This window comes from Nerophis ophidion, linkage group LG28 (genome assembly GCF_033978795.1).
Source record: "Nerophis ophidion isolate RoL-2023_Sa linkage group LG28, RoL_Noph_v1.0, whole genome shotgun sequence".
NCBI lineage: Eukaryota > Metazoa > Chordata > Actinopteri > Syngnathiformes > Syngnathidae > Nerophis > Nerophis ophidion.
The window spans coordinates 23,990,837-24,015,836 of NC_084638.1; the positions used below are offsets into that span (position 1 = coordinate 23,990,837).

A 25,000-nucleotide genomic window follows, 5' to 3' on the forward strand; every position below is an offset into this window, starting at 1 on the left:
TTCATATGACAAAATTGATTTGTAAAGATAATTAATAGAATGGATTGCAGAGACCCAACACATGATTCATAAAGTCACACATTTGAAAAGTAAAGTATCTTGTATAAAACACAACTGCTCAATTGATATATAAGGTAAATAATATGCTTCCAGAAGATGTTTCAGATGTGAACCAGTAAATATCAACTAAGAGGGATTTATTTGCACTCAAAAGCAAAGGTATGAACACATGTAAAACAAATATCTATGTCATATAAAGGAGTTCATCTTCTGAATCATTTACTATTGGAAATTAAAATATGTAACAATTATTTTAAAGACCCAAATAAATACAATTAGGTGAATTGTGAATATAAACAAATACAATGTATGCAACATGTTTTGTAGTGTTTACTGTAACCTTCAAAGTCAATATTTTCTGTTAATTATAAATACGATAATACATTGTTGCATATTAATGCATGTACTTGACTGAAAAGAAAAACCCTCATTAATCTAAATCAGGGGTGCCCACACTTTTTCTGCAGGCGAGCTACTTTTCAATTGACCAACTCGAGGGGATCTACCTCATTTATATATATCATTTATATTTATTTATTTATGAAAGAGACATTTTTGTAAACAAGTTAAATGTGTTTAATGATAATACAAGCATGTGTAACACATATAGATGTCTTTCTTTCACAAAGACAAGAATATAAGTTGGTGTATTACCTGATTCTGATGACTTGCATTGATTGGAATCAGACAGTAATGATGATAACGCCCACATTTTCAAATGGAGGAGAAAAAAAGTTGTCCTTTCTGTACAATACCACATGAAAGTGGTTGGTTTTTGGCATCTAATTCATCCAGCTTCCATACACTTTACAAGAAAAACATTGGCGGCAAATTCCGTAGCTTGCTTGATTGACATTCACGGCACCCGAGGGTCTTGTGAGATGACGCTGGCTGCTGCCAGTTCATTATTATGAAAAAATGACAGAGAGGAAGGCGAGAAACACTTATTTCAAAAGACTTTCGCGCCGTCCCTTCCGTCAAAACTCTAAAGGCCAACTGCACATTTCCTATCTTCACATCTTCACAATAAAAGGCCTGCTTCATGCTGCCTGCGCTAACAAAATAAGAGTCTCGGAAAGCTGGCGTGCACAAGTGATGTGCACGCCAGCTTTCTGAGGGATCGCTTGTGCACGCCAGTTTTCCGAGACTCTGTATTTAGTTAGCGCAGGCAGCATGAAGCAGGGCTTTTATTGTGAAGATAGGAAATGTGCAGTCGGCCTTAAGAGTTTTGACGGAAGGTACGGCGCGAGAGTCTGTTGAAATAAAAAGTGTTTCTCGCCTTCCTCTCGGTCATATTTTCATGATAATGATCTTGCAGCAGCCAGCGTCATCTCACAAGACCCTCCGGTACCGTGAATGTCATTTAAGTGACGTCTTGGTGAAGATTGATGATCACTAATTTTTAGGTCTATTTTTTTTAAAAGCCTGGCTGGAGATCGACTGACACACCCCCCGCGGTCGACTGGTAGCTCGCGATCGACGTAATGGGCACCCCTGATCTAAATGATCTAATCTATAAATGTGGAAACATATTAAACACAATTGTTATATGTGACAATGTTGTTAAAAAAAATCAAAGTTGACAAAGTCCTGACAGTTTATTTTAAAATCCTGCAGTTTCATTTGCTGCTGCTGTTCTCACCAGCACACTTGTGTTTCTTACACTGGTACTTATAAGAGAATCTTTCACCACACGCACCACAACCATATGCTTTTTCTCCAGTGTGTGTTCTCATGTGTGCTACAAGGTTCCTTTGTTCACAAAAGCTTCTGTTGCAGATTGCACAGGTATACGTTGTGTCACCCGTGTGTATTCTCATGTGTACTTTCATATTGTGACGCTGTATAAAACTTTTGCCGCAGACTGAACAAGTAAACGGTTTTTCTCCAGTGTGCGTTCTCGTGTGCATTTTCAAATTTTGACTTGTTACAAAGCCTTTAAAACAGATTTGACAGGTAAAAGGCTTTTCTCCAGTGTGTACTCTCATGTGTACTTTTAAATTTTGACTTATTACAAAACCTTTACCACACATTGAACAGGTAAAGGGTTTTTCTTTAGAGTGAGTTCTGATGTGTTCTTTCAACACATCTTTTCGTGCAAACGCTTTACCACAGATTGGGCAGGTAAAAGGGTTTTCTCCAGTGTGTTTTCTCGTGTGTGTTTTCAGATGACAATGGTATTTAAAGGTTTTGTCACAGTGAGAACATTTCAAGGGTGAGTTGTCAGTGTGACATGTCTTATCTTCTTTAGAGTCTTCCTCATCAGTGTCAGGAGAGTGTGACGACGTGTCCTCACTATCTGATAGTGGAGCTAAGAGCTTGTCTGCTTGTGATCCTCCACAGTGGTCTCCATCAGCTTCTGTTGTCATGTGTTGTGTTGAGCTGCTGCTTGGAGGCTCCCCCCCTGCCCTCTCCTCACTTTCACCTTTGACCTCATCATCTTCGCCCTTCACAATAACACTAACCACTGGGAACTCCTCCAACCATTCAAGGCGCTCTCCCTCCTGACTGATGCTGTGTTCCTCCTCTTCCTCTTTAACATGGGAGGTCAGTAGGTCATCGTCCCCCTCTTTAAAGTAAGAGGGCTGTGGCTCCTCCTGTTGCATCCTGAAGCTCCCTTCTTTTTGCTCACGGAGAAGATGTTTTTCACAGACGTCTGTGGGACACAAGAATACCAGACATCCAGTTTTGCTCGGTCACATGAGGCATTAAGTATATTTACATGAACTAAACAAAACCGAGTTGTTGCATTAATTATTCTGCAATCTCAGTGGGGGACAAACACGCTAAGGTGGCAGATATTTTTAGTAAGGACAATCTATAATTTAATTTATTACTTAAAGGGGAACATTATCACCAGACCTATGTAAGTGTCAATATATACCTTGATGGTGCAGAAAAAAGACCGTATATTTTTTTAACCGATTTCTGAACTCTAAATGGGTGAATTTTGGCAAATTAAACGCCTTTATGTTTATCGGTCTTTTTGCGATGACGTCAGAACGTGACGTCGCCGAGGTAACACACCCACCATTTTCTTTTCAAAACATTACAAACACCGGGTCTCAGCTCTGTTATTTTCCGTTTTTTCGACTATTTTTTGGAACCTTGGAGACATCATGCCTCGTCGGTGTGTTGTCGGAGGGTGTAACAACACGAACAGGGAGGGATTCGAGTTGCACCACTGGCCCGAATATGCGAAAGTGTCTGCCGCCAGACCCCCATCGAATGTGCCAGAGTGTCTCCACATTTTACCGGCGATGCTAAAGCAGACATGACACAGAGATGTATGGATAACCTGCAACTGCATTTGCAACGATAGTCAACGAAATCACAAAGGTGAGTTTTGTTGATGTTGACTGCCAGCTAATCGATGCTAACATGCTATTTACCGGCAGTGCTAAAGCAGACAAGGCACAGAGATGTATGGATAACCTGCAGATGCATTTGCAACGATAAATTCAACGAAATCACAAAGGTGAGTTTTGTTGATGTTGACTCACGTGCTAATCAGACATATTTGGTTGCGGCGTGACTGCCAGCTAATCGATGCTAACATGCTATGCTAATCGATGCTAACATGCTATTTACTGGTGGTGCTAAAGCAGACAAGGCACAGAGATGTATGGATAACCTGCAGATGCATTTGCAACTATATTACGTTTCCTTCCACCCACATTTGATGCGAAAAAAACACTTACCAATCGAAGGATTTAAGTTGCTCCAGTATCATGAGATGCGAAAGTCCTGATCGTTTGGTCCGCACATTTTACGGGCGATGCTAACGCAGCTATTCGGCCATGCTATGGCTATGAATAGCGTCAATAGCTATTTGCTCAATAGCTTCAGTTTCTTCTTCAATACTTTCATACTCCAACCATCCGTTTCAATACATGCGTAATTTGTTGAATCGCTTAAGCCGCTGAAATCCGAGTCTGAATCCGAGCTAATGTCGCTATATCTTGCTGTGGTATTCGCCGTTGTTTGTTTACATTGGCAGCACTGTGTGACGTCACAGGGAAAACGATAGTCGCATCGCAAATAGCGAAAATCAAGCACTTTAAAGCTTTTTTTAAGGGATATTTGGGGACCGGTAAAATTTTGAAAAAAACTTCAAAAAATACTACAAGTCACTGGGAAGTGATTTTTATCGTTTTTAACCCTTTTGAAATTGTGATGATGTTCTCCTTTGAACACAAGGCGGGAAGCGATGGAAGATGACTGTAAAGTCCCGGAAGATATAGTGCTGCATGGAATTCTGGGAATGTTTTCTGTTGTGTTTATGTTGTGTTGCGGTGCAAATATTCCCCCGAAATGTAATTGTCATTGTCGTTTGGTGTGGTCTCACTATATGGCACAGGTTTATGCCAGTGTTGGCGTTGATTATGCGGCCACTCTTAGTGTGATATGTATGTCTGTTGACTAAGTATATTCTGAGGGGATATCCCTAGAGCGAGATTAAAGTTGGGAGTCCTCCATGATTAGTAAGCCGAATGATAATAGTACGCATGCGCCTGGCTTTGTGTTGCATTTTCGTGTTTAAAATGCATTAATAAATGACAGGGTTTTGGTAATATATAAAGGAGACGGGATGACGAATCATCTGGAATTTTATCGCAAGTTATCATTATGCCGTTGACCATTATATCACCCGTCCATTAAGTAAAAAGTCAAGGGCAGCTTGCTGCGGGGTCGTTCTCCCAGGAAGGCAGACGGACTACTCGGGACATGGCATTTAGGTAAAAACATGATTTCATTTTAACTAAAAAAATATACAAACAAAAATCGCTCACAGCGGAGGCACAACTTGGGCTAAGGACCAAAGCTAACGCATAAACAGACTAATAACATAAATCAAACAAAACTTACTTGGCATGGCATGAAGCACGAAACTATGGCAAGGCATGAAATAAGTTAGCGCAGGGTGACTGACTGGCAAAGATAAGCTTAAATACTGCCTCTGATTAGTGCTCGGGATGCAGGTGGACAAAATGAGTAACCAAAGAAACCAGACAAGGGAGTGGAAAAAAACAGGAAATTAAAGAGTCCAAAGGACAAACAGCACATGGCCAAACAAAAACATGATCAACAGACATGACATTTTATTTATTATTGGTTAGCTTCAGAATAACAATGTTATTAAAAAGAATGAGAGACTTATTATACTCTAAAAATGTTGGTCTTACTTAAAAATGCACGCATTTAGTTGTATTCAGTGTTAAAAAATACGATATGGCTCTCACGGAAATACATTTTGAAATATTTGGCTATCAAAGGTTCCCGAATCCTGGTTTATATTGTTTACAAATTAGAATGCTGGTCTTACATAGGGATTGCGAATGCTTCCAAACTAAAGTGCAGTTCCCCTTTGGGTTAAAGGCCGAAACACCCAGTGACCCAGAGGAACATTACTGATGATGCGCACCTGTAAATTATTTTAACCTTCAGGTATTCCATTCACGTTCACCTACAAGGCCATCAAGTGTATGTGCTCGCAAAGGATGCAAACACCTCATTCTGTTTTTAATTTGTTTTAGGAGGGTTTTTTTTACGTGTTTTTAGGTGTATTTTTACGTGTTTTATGAGTATTTTACGGGTTTTAGGGGTCTTTATGTGTTTTAGGAGTCTTGTTATGTGTTTTAGGAGTAATTTACGTTTTAGATGTCACTGCGCATCTCTTCGGAGTCCTTTTATGTGTTTTGGGGTCGTTTTTAATGGTTGTTGTGTTTTTGTTGTGTTTTTAAATGTTTTACTAGTCATTTTAATGTGTTAAGTCATTTTATGCATTTGTGTTTCGCACAAGAGGTGGAACATCTCACTCTGTGTTTTCTGGAATCTGAATTAGAAAATAGAACAAAAATATGTCATGTAACAAGAACGGGACATACTGATACTTACAAAGTGCAACATAGTCGATTATGCAAATGGGGTAATTAATCTCAATACTGAATGTGAATATGCTTGAGGTTTCCCTTTTAAAGGGCAAAATCTTACCAAGTTATTTTGTCCTATTGACTATCTATATAAAGTGATGGGACTAGAATTGAAGTTCCACAGTTTATTCTACAAATGGACTGGTATAGGTAACTCAATTTGAAGGGTAGCTAAAATCGACAGAACCATGAATTGATTAACGTGGACTAGGGTTGTCCCGATCCGATATTTGGATCGGATCGGCCGCCGATATTTGCCAAAAAATACGTATCGGCAAGGCATGGGAAAATGCCGATTCAGATCCAGTTTTAAAAAAAAATCTGGTCCGTGTTTTCCAACGCACCGATTTAAATAATACATTCCACTCTTCTGCTGCTCCCTACGCTCTGTTCCGCATTTTCCAGCACACCTTCAACACATCCACAGGTCTGTGTTCTAACCGTTAAGACGGCCGTGTGAATTAAAAGTTACGGTAAAAATGTCAGCTGTGTGGGATTATTTTACCCTACAAAACGAAAAAGATGAAGAGGTGGAGTGCAAAACATGCCACAATAAAGTCAAGCGTGGTGGTAAATTTGTAGGACATTTTAATGACTTTTGAGAGTGAGAGGCTTTTTAGCACTCATTGATAAACACAGGAGCAGGCTGACACCTGAGCATCTTGAAGTGCTCGTCTTTGTTAGAAAGGATCTCCCCATTATGCTTAGACTTTAGTTGTTTGCCCCCCCCCCTGACTGGGGCAAACAACTGAAAGGAGTGTGTAGATATATTTTTTTTAAGTTTACACTTGTTCAAGAGCAAATATTGATGTTGAGTTACAGACATTTTATCCCACTCAGGTTGTTTGTCTGTTTTTTTTTATTTAATAATGTTTACAGCATTATTTGCACTTTATACTGTTCACTTTTTTACTGTTTAATGATGCCATTTCTGTTTGTCATGTATAATTTTTCCCATTTTGTGTTTATCCTTGAATACCAACCACTGTGTATTATTCAAACTCATCTAATTCAGCTGGCTAGTTGTTATCAAGAGTACTAAAACCCTTTTCAACATGAATCTGACAACTAAGTAGGCTAAATAACTTTATACTTTAATACATGCTCGAATAGGCCAGTATCGGATCGAAAGTGCAAAATCAATATTGATATCGGATCGGAAGTGCAAAAACCTGGATCAGGACATCCCTAACGTGGACCCTGACTTAAACAAGTTAAAAAACGTATTCGGGTGTACCCATTTAGTGGTCAATTGTACGGAATATGTACTGAACTGTGTAATAAAGTCTCAATCAATCAAAAAACGTGGTTGCAAGACCACTATTGAAGTACCAGAGGTAATGCATCATTTCTACAAGACAACCCAACTTCTTATGCACAATATATTTAAGAATATTGTTAATAATCAACTATAAAGTTAGTAACGATGTGAGAGTAAGACGTAAACAAACCTGTTCCGCTTAACACAACTTGATGTTTCTTGAAAACAGCGTCCAGTAGTTGATGTTGTCGCTCATTATCCTCTTTTGTTAAGAGAAAGTTACTCCTTCTCGTAGTCTGCGAACGTTCTTTCGCACATGTTCACCCAATCACCACTGATCTTTGCTTGGCGATCAGTTGATAACTGGTTGTGTGTTCATAACTGCACGGATGTACAAAAATGTCTCTTTGTTAGAGGCTAACAAGCTAAACTAGCGAGGTAGCTTGAGTTAAAATAGCAAGCACGAAAAGCGTCAAAGTGTGCTCAGACTGATGTATACGGATACAAAAAATATTAACAATATGTAGTCTATTAAATTACATATTTGTGTATATATACGCACGTATTAAAACACAAAACTATAATGGACACGTTAGGTCTTCTTGATCAAACGCCATCTTGCTGTGTCCTCGTTCTTCTTCTTTCGAATTCCAGCAGACGAGTGGATTATTTTAGGCGTATTACCGCCCCCTACAGGTTTTAAACGGGATTACTTCGTCCTGTCCTACGGCCCATACTACATTCTGCAGTACAGTAGGTATCGGTATGCCTGCTTGTTTCTCTCGCGAGATTTGACAACACCGCGCGGGAACAAGACAGAAGGCCGAGGAATAAGCAAGATGGCGTTTTGCGCTGAAGACGTTTTTGCGTTTATGTTCGTACAAATATATGTCGTTTAATCGAGTGGAAACCGTTAATAATTGTTTTATATCCCGGATACATTAGTCTGACTGCACTTTGAAGCTCCTCGTGCTTGTTAGTTTAGCTTGTTAGCTTAGCTTGTTAGCTGCTAACAAAGACACGCGGAAGTTATCAACCAGTCGCTAAGTAGAGATCAAATGTGTGTGAAAAGTGTTGTGATTGTGTGAAAATGTGCGAAAGAACGGTAGCAGAGTACAAGGGGGAACTTTTTCCAACAACAGAGGAGAACGAGCGACAAAGAACAGGTTTGTCTACTCTCTCATGTTTACTATCCTTACATTATTAAAGGCCTACTTAAATGAGATTTTCTTATTTGAACGGGGATAGCAGGTCCATTCTATGTGTCATACTTGATCATTTTGCCATGTTTTTGCTGAAAGGATTTAGTAGAGAACATCCACGATATAGTTCGCAACTTTTGGTCGCTAATAAATAAGCCTTGCCTTTACCGGAAGTAGCAGACGATGTGCACGTGACGTCACGGGTTGTAGGGGTCCTCACATTGTTTATAATCATAGCCTCCAGCAGCAAGAGCAATTCGGACCGAGAAAGCGACAATTTCCCCATTAATTTGAGCGAGGTTGAAAGATTTGTGGATGAGGAAAGTTAGAGTGAAGTACACACACAAAAAATTAGAAAAGGCGGCGGTGGGACCGTTTCAGATGTAATTAGACACATTTACTAGGATAATTCTGGAAGATCCCTTATCTTCTTATTGTTTTAATAGTGTTTTAGTGAGATTGTAAAGTCATACCTGAAAGTCCGTAAAGCAAATTATTTTATATGATGACGAAAACATAGTAATGTTGGAATGAGAATTGTTTTTTTAAGTTATGGTTATGACTGCACCATTATCATATAATATTTAAGGTTAGAGATAGGGCTTAGGATAATAGGCCCACATGTATACACACATTTCCAAGCTAGTTTTGTTACCTGCTGTACCCCTTTTGAAGTAATCTTAGTGGCTTGGACAAGGGCTGGGCGATCTGGCCTTTTTAGGCCATGTCACGATATATATTTGAAAATGTTGCCTTAGCCTTGAATGAACACTTGATGCATATAATCACAGCAGTATGATGATTCTATGTGTCTACATTAAAACATTCTTCTTCATACTGCATTAATATATGCTCATTTTAAACTTTCATGCAGAGAGGCAAATCCCAACTAAGTCAATTGACCAAAAGTGTATTTATTAAACAGTTATTAAAGGGGAACATTATCACAATTTCAAAAAGTTTACAAACAATAAAAATTAGTTCCCAGTGGCTTGTTTTATTTTTCAAAGTTTTTTCAAAATTTTACACCTCCCGGAATATCCCTAAAAAAAGCTTTAAAGGGCTTGATTTTTGCTATTTGCGATGCCACTGTCCATTTCCCTGTGACGTCATACAGGGCTGCCAATACAAAACACATGGCGGTTATCACAGCAAGATATAGCGACATTAGCTCGGATTCAGACTCGGATTTCAGCGGCTTAAGCGATTTAACAGATTACGCATGTATTGAAACAGATGGTCGGAGTATGGAGGCAGATAGCGAAAACAAAATTGAAGAAGAAACCGAAGCTATTGACGCTATTCGGCCATAGCGTGGGTGTACCTAATGAAATGGCCCATAGCATGGCTGCCTTATTAGCATCGCCGGTAAAATGTGCGGACCAAACGATCAGGACTTTCGCATCTTGTGACACTGGAGCAACTTAAATCCGTCGATTGGTAAGTGTTTGTTTCGCATTAAATGTGGGTATCTAGTTTCAAATGTACATACAGCTAGCGTAAATAGCATGTTAGCATCGATCATCATAGCATGTTAACGTCAATTAGCTTGCAGTCATGCTGCGACCAAATATGTCTGATTAGCACATAAGTCAACATCAACAAAACTCACCTTTGTGATTTCATTGACTTAATCGTTGCAAATGCATCTGCAGGTTATCCATACATCTCTGTGCCATGTCTGTCTTAGCATCGCCGGTCAAATGTGAAGACACTTTGGGGGTCTGGTGGCAGATTTCTTGCCAGTGGTGCAACTTGAATCCCTCCCTGTTAGTGTTGTTACACCCTCCGACAACACACCGACGAGGCATGATGTCTCCAAGGTTCCAAAATAGAGTCGAAAAACGGCAAATAACAGAGCTGAGACCCGGTGTTTGTAATGTGAAAATGAAAATGGCGGGTGTGTTACCTCGGCAACGTCACGTTCTGATGTCAACGCTAAAAGACCGATAAACAGAAAGGCTTTTAATTCGCCAAAATTCACCCATTTAGAGTTCGGAAATCGGTTAAAAAAATACATGGTCTTTTTTCTGCAACATCAAGGTATATATTGACACTTGCATAGGTTTGGTGATAATGTTCCCCTTTAAGCAGTGGCACACACATTCATGTCATTTCCAAAACAGAAAGTGCAAGATTGTCAGAGATATTTTAAAACAAGCTATTAGTGCACTTTTGTGCATGATGTCACTAAGATGACGTATCAAAACAAAACTAAATGAAAGTGTACTTTTCTACAGAACACCACTACAATAGTTTAAAACAAAGAAAGTGCACTCTTGTGCATAATGTCACACAATATATTTCAATAACTGTCAAGTAAAAATGAGCTGCAGAATAGGAAATCAAATCGCTATGTGGTAGGTTACTGTGGACGTTATCTCCTTATGTTGTCCACTGTTTTTTTCATACGGTAATGATGTGGAAATGGTTGCCTTGGCATTTTGTTGGTGTGGCACCGAATGGCGGTGTTGACATTAGATAGTAGATAGTACTTTATTTATTCCGTCAGGAGAGTTCCTTCAGGAAAATTACAATTTTCAGCACAATCCCATTCAAGATCAGACAAACATTAAAGGGAGACAGAACAGGATCGCTGACGGGTCTGCCGGCTTCCAGCGCCCCTTACAAAAAAAAAAAAAATTTCGGAGTAAGCACTCTTCATTCTGTAGCAGGTGACTTTTCATATGATGCTACATATAAGCAGTAATGCTACTTTTTGTAGCAATGCTTTTGCCCCACACTTGACATATTCCGGTTGTCTGTTTGACATGTGAAGCCAAACCACCGCCAGACCCCCTGCTGTTTTTCTTGGGAAATAATTCTACCTTCATTTGTGACCAGATTGGCACCTTCTTTCTCTCGTATTACCACTCGCACCACAGCTACTGTTACCCATGCTGTTACCTCTCTGCTCTGCAAGGGCGTATAGGTAAGTGACATATGAGGTGACAGTATGTGATTATATGTAAGAAGGTGCGTGCTGTATGTGAGAATGAGAGACAAGAAAGAGTGATAAAAGCCTGTAGTGTAATGCCAGCAGCTAAAAGCAACTACGTGAGAACGTATACTCGAATATCACGATATTATCATGTTCTATATCGCACAGAGACAAACCCACGATATATCGAGTATGTCGATATATCGCTCAGCCCTAGCTCAGAAATAATTAACTCTTTACCTTGTTTTTTTTTTGTTGATTAGCTACACACTTTCAACTCAACACACACACAATAAACACAAATGATTTCATTATGTTAAAAACTATATCTGATTTTCCTTAAAGGGGAACATTATCACCAGACCTATGTAAGCGTCAATATATACCTTGATGGTGCAGAAAAAAGACCATCTATTTTTTTAACCGATTTCCTAACTCTAAATGGGTGAATTTTGGCGAATTAAACGCCTTTCTGTTTATCGCGCTGGAGGCGATGACATCAGAATGTGACGTCGCCGAGGTAACACACCCACCATTTTCATTTTCAACACATTACAAACACCGGGTCACAGTTCTGTTATTTTCCGTTTTTTTGACTATTTTTTGGAACCTTGGAGACATCATGCCTCGTCGGTGTGTTGTCGGAGGGTGTAACAACACTAACAGGGAGGGATTCAAGTTGCACCACTGGCCCGAATATGCGAAAGTGTCTGCCGCCAGACCCCCATTGAATGTACCGGAGTGTCTCCACATTTGACCGACGATGCTAAGGCAGACATGGCACAGAGATGTATGGATAACCTGCAGATGCATTTGCAACGATAGTCAACGAAATCACAAAGGTGAGTTTTGTTGATGTTGACTGCCAGCTAATCGATGCTAACATGCTACGCTAATCGGTGCTAACATGCTATTTACCGGCGGTGCTAAAGCAGACATGGCACAGAGATGTATGGATAACCTGAGATGCATTTGCAACCATATTACGTTTCCTTCCACCCACATTTAATGCGAAAAAAACCACTTACCAATCGACGGATTTAAGTTGCTCCAGTGTCAAAAGATGCGAAAGTCCTGATTGTTTGGTCCGCACATTTTACCGGCGATGATAACGCAGCTATTCGGCCATGCTATGGCTATGAATAGCGTCAATAGCTATTCGCTCAATAGCTTCAGTTTCTTCTTCAATACTTTCATACTCCAACCATCTGTTTCAATACATGCGTAATCTGTTGAATCGCTTAAGTCGCTGAAATCCGAGTCTGAATCCGAGCTAATGTCACTATATCTTGCTGTGGTATTCCCATTGTTTGTTTACATTGGCAGCACTGTATGACGTCACAGGGAAATGGCCAGTGTCTTCGCAGAGAGCCGAAAATAAGGCACTTTAAAGCTTTATTTAGGGATATTCCGAGACAGGTAAAATTTTGAAAAAAACTTCAAAAAATACAACAAGCAACTGGGAACTGATTTTTATTGTTTTTAACCCTTTTGAAATTGTGATAATGATCCCCTTTAATCGTATATACCTATTTACCCAACAGACGTCCAGCAGCCCCCACACATTAAAGAGGAAGAGGAGGAACTGTGGATCCCTCAGGAGGAAGCAGATCTCAGCAAGTTCCCACTGACTGTTGTCTCTGTGAAGACTGAAGAGCATGAAGACAAACCACCTGAGTCCTCACAGCTTCATCACAGTCCAAGTAAGCACAACATCCACATATCATTTTATTCTCAGGGCATTCAATCCATCACAACTGGACTCTTCACTTTGTCTTACAAGACCTTTGTCCTCTCATCCAAGTAGGCTTCATCACTTCATGCTCAGTCTTGAATCTAATCATTAGAATTTAAGGCCTTAAAATGACTTAAATCTGATCAAAATCTCATTAAAAATATTACATATGTCGTTGAAAGGTATTCAAAATTCTATTAACATTATTTTTATTACAAATCAACGCTTAAACTAATTAGCTGTACAGCCTGGTCAGAATTTAAGAATGCGGTGCTGTGTAAGTTACAGCAGAGTTTAGCTAGTAGCAGATGGTATGAAAGCCCACAGAGTTATTTGTGTAAGATGTTAAGTGAAGTTAAACCACTTGTGGCCGTGGAACAAATCATTTCATGCTTAACTGAAGCCAGTGAAAATAAAACGTAGAACATTTTTTCACCAACGTCACAACTCGAGCCATTGTGGAGGACAGCGTTTGTAAACATTGTGGTGAAAGGGAATGGTAAGATAATGAAAAATCCTGGACAAGTCCGTGCCAAAAAATGCTAAAACTCCTGCAAAACTGTACGTTATTTTTGGTATCGTTACTGCAGATATTTGTATCGATCCGCCCACCTTTGTTTACTTTGAAGAGTTCTCACTTGCGTTTAGCATATCCTCCTAGGTTGTGTAGTGTAGTGTGTTTAGCCATCCCTCGTCCTCCAGTGATCATAACACTTGCAAGAAACATACTGAAGTTGTCGCCATGGAGTTAAAGATTACTGACTCCAAAGTAGCATTGTACTGTGGAGGGACGTTAGCTGCTAGCGAGGATGCTACATTTGGTTGAAGACGCGTTTGTTGGGTCGTTGCTTTCAAATTTGCGCACACGGTTAGAATGTGTCATCAACATTTGTTATCACGATATGACGATTTGAAATGTGGACTCTTCTGACCGCAGAACACTTTCCCTCTTTGCATCAGTCCATCTTAGATGAGGTCAGGCCCAGCGAAGCTGGTCGTGTTTCTGGGTGTTGTTGATAAAATACTTTGGCTTTGCATATTATAGTTTTAACTTGCACTTACAGGTGTAGTGACAAACTGTAGTTAATGACAGTGGTTTTCTGAAGTGTTCCTGTTCAGAATACAGTGATTTGTAAATCCTTTTCAACATATATTCATTTTAATACACTGCAAAAACAAGATACTTAAAGTTCGAACTGAGAAACTTTTGTCATTTTTTGCAAATATTAGCTCATTTGGAATTTGATGCCTGAAACATGTTTCAAAAAAGGTGGCGCAAATTACAAAAAAGACAGAGAAAGTTGAGGAATGCTCATCAAGCACTTATTTGAAACAACCCACAGGTGAACAGGCTAACTGGGAACAGGTGGGTGCCATGATTGGGTATAAAAGCAGCTTCTATGAAATGCTCAGTCATCCACAAACTAGGATGGGGCGAGGGTCACCACTTTGTGAACAAATACGTGAGCAAATTGTCGAACAGTTGAAGAACAACATTTCTCAATGAGCTGTTGCAAGGAATTTAGGGATTTCACCATCAATGGTCCAAAATATCATCAAAAGGTTGAGAGAATCTGGAGAAATTCCTGCAGGTAAGCGATGATATTACGGACCTTTGATTCCTCAGGCGGTACTGCATCAAAAAGCGACATCAGTGTGTAAAGGATATCACCACATGGGCTCAAAATCACTTCAGTAAACCACTTTTGTTCGCTACATCTGTACGTGCAAGTTAAAACTCTACTATAGAAAGCGAAAGCCATTTATCAACAACACCCAGAAACTTCGTCGTCTGTGACTAAGTGTGCCATGATTAGAACACACTCACTTTTGTATCTGGAAGTAAAAACAGCTTTGTTGCCAAAAGTTGGAAGTGCGATGCTTTAGAACCGGAAATAAATGCACTGAGGAAAGAAGTTCCGGTAATGCATAAAATTACCAAAATAGGGTAAATATTGAACATATTACATATTGTTATGAAGGTGTCTGTTACTACATTATATATATACTTGCAGTGTGTATATTGTACATATTACATATTGTTATGAAGGTGTCTGTTACTACACTATATATATACTTGCAGTGTGTATATTGTATATATTACATATTGTTATGAAGGTGTCTGTTACTACATTATATATATTTACTTAAAGTGTGTATATTGTACATATTACATATTGTTATGAAGGTGTCTGTTACTACATTATATATATATATACTTGCAGTGTGTATATTTTACATATTACATATTGTTATGAAGGTGTCTGTTACTACATTATATATATTTACTTAAAGTGTGTATATTGTACATATTACATATTGTTATGAAGGTGTCTGTTACTACATTATATATATATACTTGCAGTGTGTATATTGTACATATACATATTGTTATGAAGGTGTGTTTTACTACATTATATATATAAACTTGCAGTGTGTATATAAAACATATTACATATTGTTATGAAGGTTTCTGTTACTACATTATATATATATATATGTAATGCTATGTACAATATACACACTGCAATTATTTATATATATATATATATATATATATATATATATATATATATATATATACTTGCAGTGTGTATATTGTACATATTATTACATATTGTTATGAAGGTGTCTGTTACTACATTATATATATCCTTGCAGTGTGTATATTGTACATATTACATATTGTTATGAAGGTGTCTGTTACTACGTTATATATATTTACTTAAAGTGTGTATATTGTATATATTACATATTGTTATGAAGGTGTCTGTTACTACATTATATATATATACTTGCAGCGTGTATATTGTACATATTACATATTGTTATGAAGGTGTCTGTTACTACATTATAATATATACTTGCAGTGTGTATATTGTTCATATTACATATTGTTATGAAGGTGTTTGTTACTACATTCTAATATATACTTGCAGTTTGTATATTGTACATATTCCATATTGTTATGAAGGTGTCTGTTACTACATTATAATATATACTTGCAGTGTGTATATTGTACATATTACATATTGTTATGAAGGTGTATGTTACTACATTATATATATATACTTGCAGTGTGTATATTGTACATATTACATATTGTTATGAAGGTGTCTGTTACTACGTTATATATATTTACTTAAAGTGTGTATATTGTACATATTGTTATGAAGGTGTCTGTTACTACATTATATATATATACTTGCAGTGTGTATATTGTACATATTACATATTGTTATGAAGGTGTCTGTTACTACATTATAATATATACTTGCAGTGTGTATATTGTACATATTACATATTGTTATGAAGGTGTTTGTTACTACATTATAATATATACTTGCAGTGTGTATATTGTACATATTCCATATTGTTATGAAGGTGTCTGTTACTACATTATAATATATACTTGCAGTGTGTATATTGTGCATATTACATATTGTTATGAAGGTGTTTGTTACTACATTATAATATATACTTGCAGTGTGTATATTGTACATATTACATATTGTTATGAAGGTGTTTGTTACTACAATATAATATATACTTGCAGTGTGTATATTGTACATATTCCATATTGTTATGAAGGTGTCTGTTACTACATTATATATATAAACTTGCTGTGTATATATTGTACATATTATTACATATTGTTATATAATTGAAGTGTGTATATTGTACATATTACATATTGTTATGAAGGTGTCTGTTACTACATGATATATATACTTGCAGTGTGTATATAAAACATTACATATTGTTATGAAGGTTTCTCTCTCTACATTGTATATATACCTGCAGCTTGTAAATAAAGTGCTGATTGACTGTTTTGAAGTTTTTTTTTTTAGAACACTTTGAAGGCTGGGTCAATAAAAACAGGTCGGAACTAAAGTGCAGAACTATATAACTCAAATAAATAATAAAATATAACAAATGTGCTATTTTAAAACAACAATTTGGTCCAATAATAATTGAGTAATAATTAATGCAGAGCAAAAGTTCCTTTCCATACTTAAAAAAAATATATAGAAATAACAGAGCAAACTAAATGTTTCATAGACCACGCAACTTCCTGGCACTAAACTTGCAAATACTTGCTCTTCTCAGGTTTCTCTATGTTTACATGTTCTCACTTTGCTCTATTTTGTTACAATTTATTAGGTATTTCTTACATAATCCTTATCATTTCACCTTAAAGAGTGTTTTTCATGCTTGCTTTCTGCCTTGATAGCTGAGGGATTATCATCAGATGAAGGTTACATTTGAAATGAAAATGTTAACATTTGTTATATTTTTCTACTGGTCCATATTTTCAATAGGTCATAAGAACAATCAACTATCGATATCGTCCAACATAAAAACATTATATCGTGATAACGTTTTCAGCCATATTTCCCAGCGCTTGTTACACTACCATCCTGTTTTTGTTTGATTGTAATCGTGATCAAAAAATGTATAATTGAATGATAGTGAAAATGTGGAATATCAGTATCAGCATTGGTAAGAACAATACTGCCCCTGTAGCTACTTGGTATTGGATCACCCAGAACTAGTGTACAGAACCAAACAACAGAAGAATAAGTTATTATTACATTTTAACAGACGTGTAGATACAACATGTTACAACGGAAAGTAACCAGATAACAACAGTAAATTAACAAGTAAATTAATAATAGTTTTGAGAAAATATTACAATTGGAATTAATATAATATGTTAATACATATGTCAGCAACTAAACTACGAACCTTTGTAACACGTTTTAAAATAGTAATATTATCAAATCTATATTAAATGATACAGCGCAATATACAGTACAGGCCAAACGTTTGGACATACAAGAAATGAGCAAAGCCTGGAAGGGCCATGTCATGTCGGGAGAAGTAAAATGCCATGGAAGTGGAAGTGTAGGTAGCGAACAGCTCCATGTTGACCATTCCGTTAATGGCGGCCTCGCATTAGCGGTGGTAGTTCTGGTGCTCTTGAGACTCAATTTCGGCTGGTGGGTTTGTCTTTTCTTACAAAATTAAGGTACATATCTGGATTTTTTTCAAAGGGTCAAAAAGTCGGGATTTTTCCTAAGTGTCAAAAGGTCGGGATTTTTCCTAAGTGTCTTAAAGTGTGGATTTTTCCCAAGTGTCAAAAAGTGTGGATTTTTCCCAAGTGTCAAAAAGTCGGGATTTTTCCCAAGTGTCAAAATGTGTGGATTTTTCCCAAGTGTCAAAAAGTCGGGATTTTTCCCAAGTGTCAAAAAGTGTGGATTTTTCCCAAGTGTCAAAAAGTGTGGATTTTTCCCAAGTGTCAAAAATTGTGGATTTTTCCCAAGTGTCAAAAAGTGTGGATTTTTCCCAAGTGTCAAAAAGTGTGGATTTTTCCCAAGTGTCAAAAAGTCGGGATTTTTCCCAAGTGTCAAAAAGTTGGGATTTTTCCCAAGTGTCAAAAAGTTGGGATTTTTCCCAAGTGTCAAAAAGTCGGGATTTTTCCCAAGTGTCAAAAAGTCGGGATTTTTCCCAAGTGTCAAAAAGTCGGGATTTTTCCCAAGTGTCAAAAAGTGTGGATTTTTCCCAAGTGTCAAAATGTGTGGATTTTTCCCAAGTGTCAAAAAGTCGGGGTTTTTCCTAAGTGTCAAAAAGTGTGGATTTTTCCCAAGTGTCAAAAAGTGTGGATTTTTCCCAAGTGTCAAAAATTGTGGATTTTTCCCAAGTGTCGAAAAGTGTGGATTTTTCCCAAGTGTCAAAAAGTGTGGATTTTTCCCAAGTGTCAAAAAGTGTGGATTTTTCCCAAGTGTCAAAAAGTGTGGATTTTTCCCAAGTGTCAAAAAGTGTGGATTTTTCCCAAGTGTCAAAAAGTGTGGATTTTTCCCAAGTGTCAAAAAGTGTGGATTTTTCCCAAGTGTCAAAAAGTGTGGATTTTTCCCAAGTGTCAAAAAGTCGGGATTTTTCCCAAGTGTCAAAAAATCGGGATTTTTCCTAATCGTACAAAAATCGGGATTTTTTCTAATCGTACAAAAATCGGGATTTTTTCCCAAGTGTCAAAAAGTCTGGATTTTTCCTAATCGTACAAAAATCGGGATTTTTTTCCCAAGTGTCAAAAAGTCGGGATTTTTTATGTCACTTATTTAGGGTACCAACAGTTGGAGGGAATAAAGTCTGGATTTTTCCTAAGAGTCAAAAAATCTGGATTTTTCTTAAGTGTTTTTATGAAAAAGTCTGGATTTTTTCCAAAGTGTGAAAAAGTCAAGATTTGTTTTGTCACTCATTTAGAGTACCAGCAGTTGTAGGGAAAAAAGTTGGGATTTTTTTGTAAGTGTCAAAAAGTCGTGATTTTTCCCTAAGTGTCAAAAAGTCGTGATTTTTCCCAAGTGTCAACAAGTCTGGATTTTTCCCTAAGTGTCCAAAAGTCTGGATTTTTCCTTATTGTACAAAAATCCGTATTTTTTCCCAATTGTCAAAAAGTCTGGATTTTTCCTAAGCGTCAAAAAGTTGAGATTTTTTTCTAAGCGTCAAAAAGTCAGAATTTTTTATGTCACTTATTTAGGGTACCAACAGTTGGAGGGAATAAAGTCGGGATTTTTCCTAAGTGTCAAAAAGTCGGGATTTTTCCCAAGTGTCAAAAATTCGGGATTTTTCCCTAAGTGTCAAAAAATCGGGATTTTTCCCAAGTGTCAAAAAGTCTGGATTTTTCCTAAGTGTCCAAAAGTCTGGATTTTTCCTTATTGTACAAAAATCCGTATTTTTTCCCAAGTGTCAAAAAGTCTGGATTTTTCCGAAACGTCAAAAAGTTGAGATTTTTTTCTAAGCGTCAAAAAGTCAGGATTTTTTATGTCATTTATTTAGGGTACCAACAGTTGGAGGGAATAAAGTTGGGATTTTTCCTAAGTGTCAATAAGTCTGGATTTTTTCCTAAGTATGAAAAAGTCAAGATTTTTTTCTGTCACTCATTTAGAGTACCAGCAGTTGTAGGGAAAAAAGTCGGGATTTTTTTGTAAGTGTCACAAATTTGGAATTTTTTTCTGTCAATTATTTAGAATACCAGCAGTTGGAGGGAAAAACATGTCAAAAAGCATGGCTCATGTGACTGAGTAAGGCTGGAGGTTACTAAAGCATGTGTTTGTCTTCTTGTGTCTTGCAGGCGTCCGTGAAGAACAACTTCTACCTGAGCAAAAGGAGTGGAGTTTATCGATAGAGCAGAGACTGACCCCTTATCTTAAAGAACGGAAAGCGGGGGCGGCTGATCCCCCCCACTTTAAAGAGGAAGAGGAGGAACATAGCATCAGCCAGGAGGGAGAGAATCCTGAATGGTTGGAGGAGTTCCCAGTGTTGAGGATTATTGTGAAGGGTGAAAATGATGAGGTCAAAGGTGAAAGTGAGAAGAGGGGAGGGGGGGAGCCTCCAAGCAGCAGCTCAACACAACACATGACAACAGAAGCTGATGGAGACCACTGTGGAGGATCACAAGCAGACAAGTTCTTAGCTCCACTCTCAGATAGTGAGGACACAACCTCACACTCTCCTGACACTGATGATGAAGACTCTAAAGATGATAAGACATGTCACACTGACAACAAACGTTTTCAATGTTCTCTATGCGACAAAACTTTTAATGACCGCAGTAATTTTAGAAGACACCTTAGAAGTCACACTGGAGAAAAAAAATGGTCTTGTTCCATATGTGGTAAAGGTTTTGGACAACGTCACAATTTGAAGTTACACATGAGTGTACACACTGGAGAAAAACCTTTTTCCTGCTCAGAATGTGGTAAAAGTTTTGCACGAAAAGGTAGATTGAATCAACACATGCGAATACACACTGAAGAAGAACATTGTATCTGTTCAGTCTGTGGTAAAGGTTTTAGACGAAGTCCGTCTTTGAAAAGACACATCATATCACACACAGGTAAAAACCGTTTTACCTGTTCCGTCTGCGGTAAAGGTTTTGTACAAAGTCAAAATCTGAAAATACACATAAGAACGCACACCGGAGAAAAACCTTTTATTTGTTCAATCTGCGGTAAAGGTTGTGTAACAAGTCAGCATTTGAAATTACATGTAAGAACCCACATTGGTGAAAAACCATATTCCTGTTTGTTCTGCAACAAAAGCTTTTGTGATCGATCATACCTTCAGGTACACTTGAGAATACACACAGGTGAGAAAGTGTTGAGTTGCAGTGTGTGTGGTGAAAGATTCTCTTATAAATACCAGTGTAAGAAACACAAGTGTGCTGGTGAGAACAGCAGCAGCAAATGAAACTGGAGGACTTGAAATAAACTTAAAACTTGTTAACTTTAACTTTCTAACATCAGCACATATGACATGTGTGACATCATTGTTCTGTGTGTGTAACACTCTTGTTAATATGCTTCTACATTTATCGATAAGGTTTAGTGCTTTTTCCAGTCAACTACATGCGTTGTTATGCAATAATGTGTACTTTTATTTCAAAATGAACAAAACAATTTGACTGAAAGTGTGAGAGTAAACGCTACAAAATACATGCTACATGCAATAAACATTTTGTGTATCACTTTTATACTTAGTCATTGGTGTTATTATATACGTTTTTGAAGTAATGAAGTGTTACATATTTTAGTTTCCAATTTTAAATGATTCCATAGATCAGGGGTAGGGAACCTGTGGCTCTTTTGATGACTGCATCTGGCTCTCAGATAAATATTTGCTTAACACGATAAGTAATGAATAGTTCCGCTGGAAATCAGTGTTACAGAAGATGTTCAAAATATAAACATCCTCATGCATTTTAATCCATCCATCCGTTTTCTACCGCACCCGTTCAAAAAATCGCATTAATGGTAAGAAGAATTGTATTTATTATTGGTTAGCTTCAGAATACCAATGTCATTCAAAAGAATACGAGACTTATTATACTCTAAAATGTTGGTCTTACTTAAAAATGCACGCGTGTAGTTGTATTCAGTGGTAATAAAATATTATATGGCTCTCACGGAAATACATTTTGAAATATTTGGCTTTCATGGCTCTCTCAGCCAAAAAGGTCCCCGACCCCTGCCATAGATTAACTCATTTATATGATGTACAATTTTTTTTTTATTTTATTATTTTTTTTTTTTTATACATTTGTTCATGCTTTTGAGTACACATAATAGATCATATCTACTGGTTCACATCTGAAATGTCTTCTGGACCACTTCTGGGAGTATATTATTATTTACTTTATACAGAGTCGAGACCCAGGATGGACCGCTCGCCTGTATCGGATGGGGACATCTCTACGCTGCTGATCCGCTTGAGATGGTTTCCTGTGGACGGGACTCTCGCTGCTGTCTTGGATCCGCTTGAACTGAACTCTCGCGGCTGTGTTGGATCCTCTATGGATTGAACTTTCACAGTATCATGTTAGACCCGCTCGACATCCATTGCTTTCGGTCCCCTGGAGGGGGGAGGGTTGCCCACATCTGAGGTCCTCTCCAAGGTTTCTCATAGTCAGCATTGTCACTGGCGTCCCACTGGATGTGAATTCTCCCTGCCCACTGGGTGTGAGTTTTCCTTGCCCTTTTGTGGGTTCTTCCGAGGATGTTGTAGTCGTAATGATTTGTGCAGTCCTTTGAGACATTTGTGATTTGGGGCTATATACAGTAAATAAACATTGATTGATTGATTGATTGATTGACATCATTTAAACAGTTGTCTTTTATACAAGATCATTGACTTTTAAAATGTGTGACTCTTTATTTCTCGCTTTTTTAATATGATGCTTGTTTTGTGATTGTTTTCTAGATTAGATTAGATTAGATAGTACTTTATTTATTCCGTCAGGAGAGTTCCTTCAGGAAAATAAACATTTTCAGCACAATCCCATTCAAGATCAGACAAACATCACAGGGAGACAGAACAGGATCGCTGACGGGTCTGCCGGCTTCCAGCGCCCCTTACAAAAAAGATGAGATACAGGTAAACAAGGGGGGGGGGGAATAGAAGATTAAAATAAAATAAAAAAATCGGTGTTAGCCTGGGCCCTGGAGAGGGGGTGCAGACTGAGGCCAAGGGAAAAAAACAACAACTCATAGCCATAGTACACATCCCTCTTACATGTGTGTAAGTGGGAAACATCAAAGAACACAGAGGACATTAAAGACATTAAAGCAGCAGATACAAGCAGACACTTCTACATTCAGCTATGAATAAAAAGTAAAAGAAACATATGCACTGTGGTGGCCTCTGCGGTGTTCCACGCCATCGTCCGCTGGGGTGGAGGGAGCATGGCCAGAGACAGGAGCAGACCCAACAAAGCAACCAAGACAGCAGTCTCCATTCTCGGCCAGTGTCCAGTCCGCATGGATGAGCGAGGATACGTCCAAGGTGACTGAGGTGTCCGACACCTGCTCACCCAGCCAAGACACCGCGAAGCCTCTCCGTCCCAGCGCTCAGTGCTAGCTCCGCAGCCCTGTCCCCTCATCCGCATCTCCTCCAGTCCTATTTATGTCCTCAGACATTTATGCAATAAGCAATGTATGCTTTAAAAGTTGGTCCAGTAATTGGTATTGTTCCATTTAATGTTGCAGTTGCATTTAAGTCTCACCTTAAAACTCATCTGTATACTCTAGCCTTTAAATAGACCTCCTTTTTAGACCAGTTGATCTGCCGCTTCTTTTCTTTCTCCTATGTCCCCCCCTCCCTTGTGGAGGGCGTCCGGTCCGATGACCATGGATGAAGTACTGGCTGTCCAGAGTCGAGACCCAGGATGGACCGCTCGTCGGGACCCAGGATGGACCGCTCGCCTGTATCGGTTGGGGACGTCTCTACTCTGCTGATCCGCTTGAGATGGTTTCCTGTGGACGGGACTCTCGCTGCTGTCTTGGATCCGCTTGAACTGAACTCTCGCGGCTGTGTTGGAGCCGCTATGGATTGAACTTTCACAGTATCATGTTAGACCCGCTCGACATCCATTGCTTTCGGTCCCCTAGAGGGGGGGGGTTGCCCACATCTGAGGTCCTCTCCAAGGTTTCTCATAGTCAGCATTGTCACTGGCGTCCCACTGGATGTGAATTCTCTCTGCCCACTGGGTGTGAGTTTTCCTTGCCCTTTTGTGGGTTCTTCCGAGGATGTTGTAGTTGTAATGATTTGTGCAGTCCTTTGAGACATTTGTGATTTGGGGCTATATAAATAAACATTGATTGATTGATTGATTGATTGACATCATTTAAACAGTTGTCTTTTATACAAGATCATTGACTTTTAAAATGTGTGACTCTTTATTTCTCGCTTTTTTAATATGATGCTTGTTTTGTGATTGTTTTCTAGATTAGATTAGATTAGATTAGATAGTACTTTATTTATTCCGTCAGGAGAGTTCCTTCAGGAAAATAAACATTTTCAGCACAATCCCATTCAAGATCAGACAAACATTACAGGGAGACAGAACAGGATCGCTGACGGGTCTGCCGGCTTCCAGCGCCCCTTACAAAAAAGATGAGATACAGGTAAACAAGGGGGGGGGAATAGAAGATTAAAATAAAATAAAAAAATCGGTGTTAGCCTGGGCCCTGGAGAGGGGGTGCAGACTGAGGCCAAGGGAAAAAAACAACAACTCATAGCCATAGTACACATCCCTCTTACATGTGTGTAAGTGGGAAACATCAAAGAACACAGAGGACATTAAAGCAGCAGATACAAGCAGACACTTCTACATTCAGCTATGAATAAAAAGTAAAAGAAACATATACACTGTGGTGGCCTCTGCGGTGTTCCACGCCATCGTCCGCTGGGGTGGAGGGAGCATGGTCAGAGACAGGAGCAGACCCAACAAAGCAACCAAGACAGCAGTCTCCACTTTCGGCCAGTGTCCAGTCCGTATGGATGAGCGAGGATACGTCCAAGGTGACTGAG

At 38.4% G+C, this 25,000-nt stretch overlaps 2 protein-coding genes across 8 annotated transcripts in view; one reads left to right on the forward strand and one right to left on the reverse strand.

The window, feature by feature from the left end:
• Positions 1-25,000, forward strand: part of LOC133545531 (gastrula zinc finger protein XlCGF57.1-like) — a 158,724-nt gene that overhangs the window by 42,029 nt on the left and 91,695 nt on the right. For 4 of the 7 annotated variants that reach the window (XM_061891209.1, XM_061891211.1, XM_061891207.1 and 1 more), the window contains one exon: positions 12,942-13,100. In XM_061891209.1, coding sequence (XP_061747193.1) covers positions 13,056-13,100 — 45 coding nt within the window. In that variant the 5' untranslated portion in view covers positions 12,942-13,055. Of the gene's footprint in view, positions 1-7,981; positions 8,421-12,941; positions 13,101-25,000 lie in introns of those variants that run through there. The other 3 variants (XM_061891206.1, XM_061891219.1, XM_061891208.1) reach the window with 2 other exon arrangements.
• On the reverse strand, positions 1,644-7,974 carry LOC133545548 (gastrula zinc finger protein xLCGF3.1-like). Its single transcript, XM_061891253.1, has 2 exons — positions 7,445-7,974; positions 1,644-2,716 (listed from the first exon to the last, which is right to left on the reverse strand). The coding sequence occupies exon 2, from the start codon at positions 2,664-2,666 to the stop codon at positions 1,680-1,682; it is 987 nt and encodes a 328-aa protein (XP_061747237.1). The 5' UTR covers positions 2,667-2,716; positions 7,445-7,974; the 3' UTR covers positions 1,644-1,679.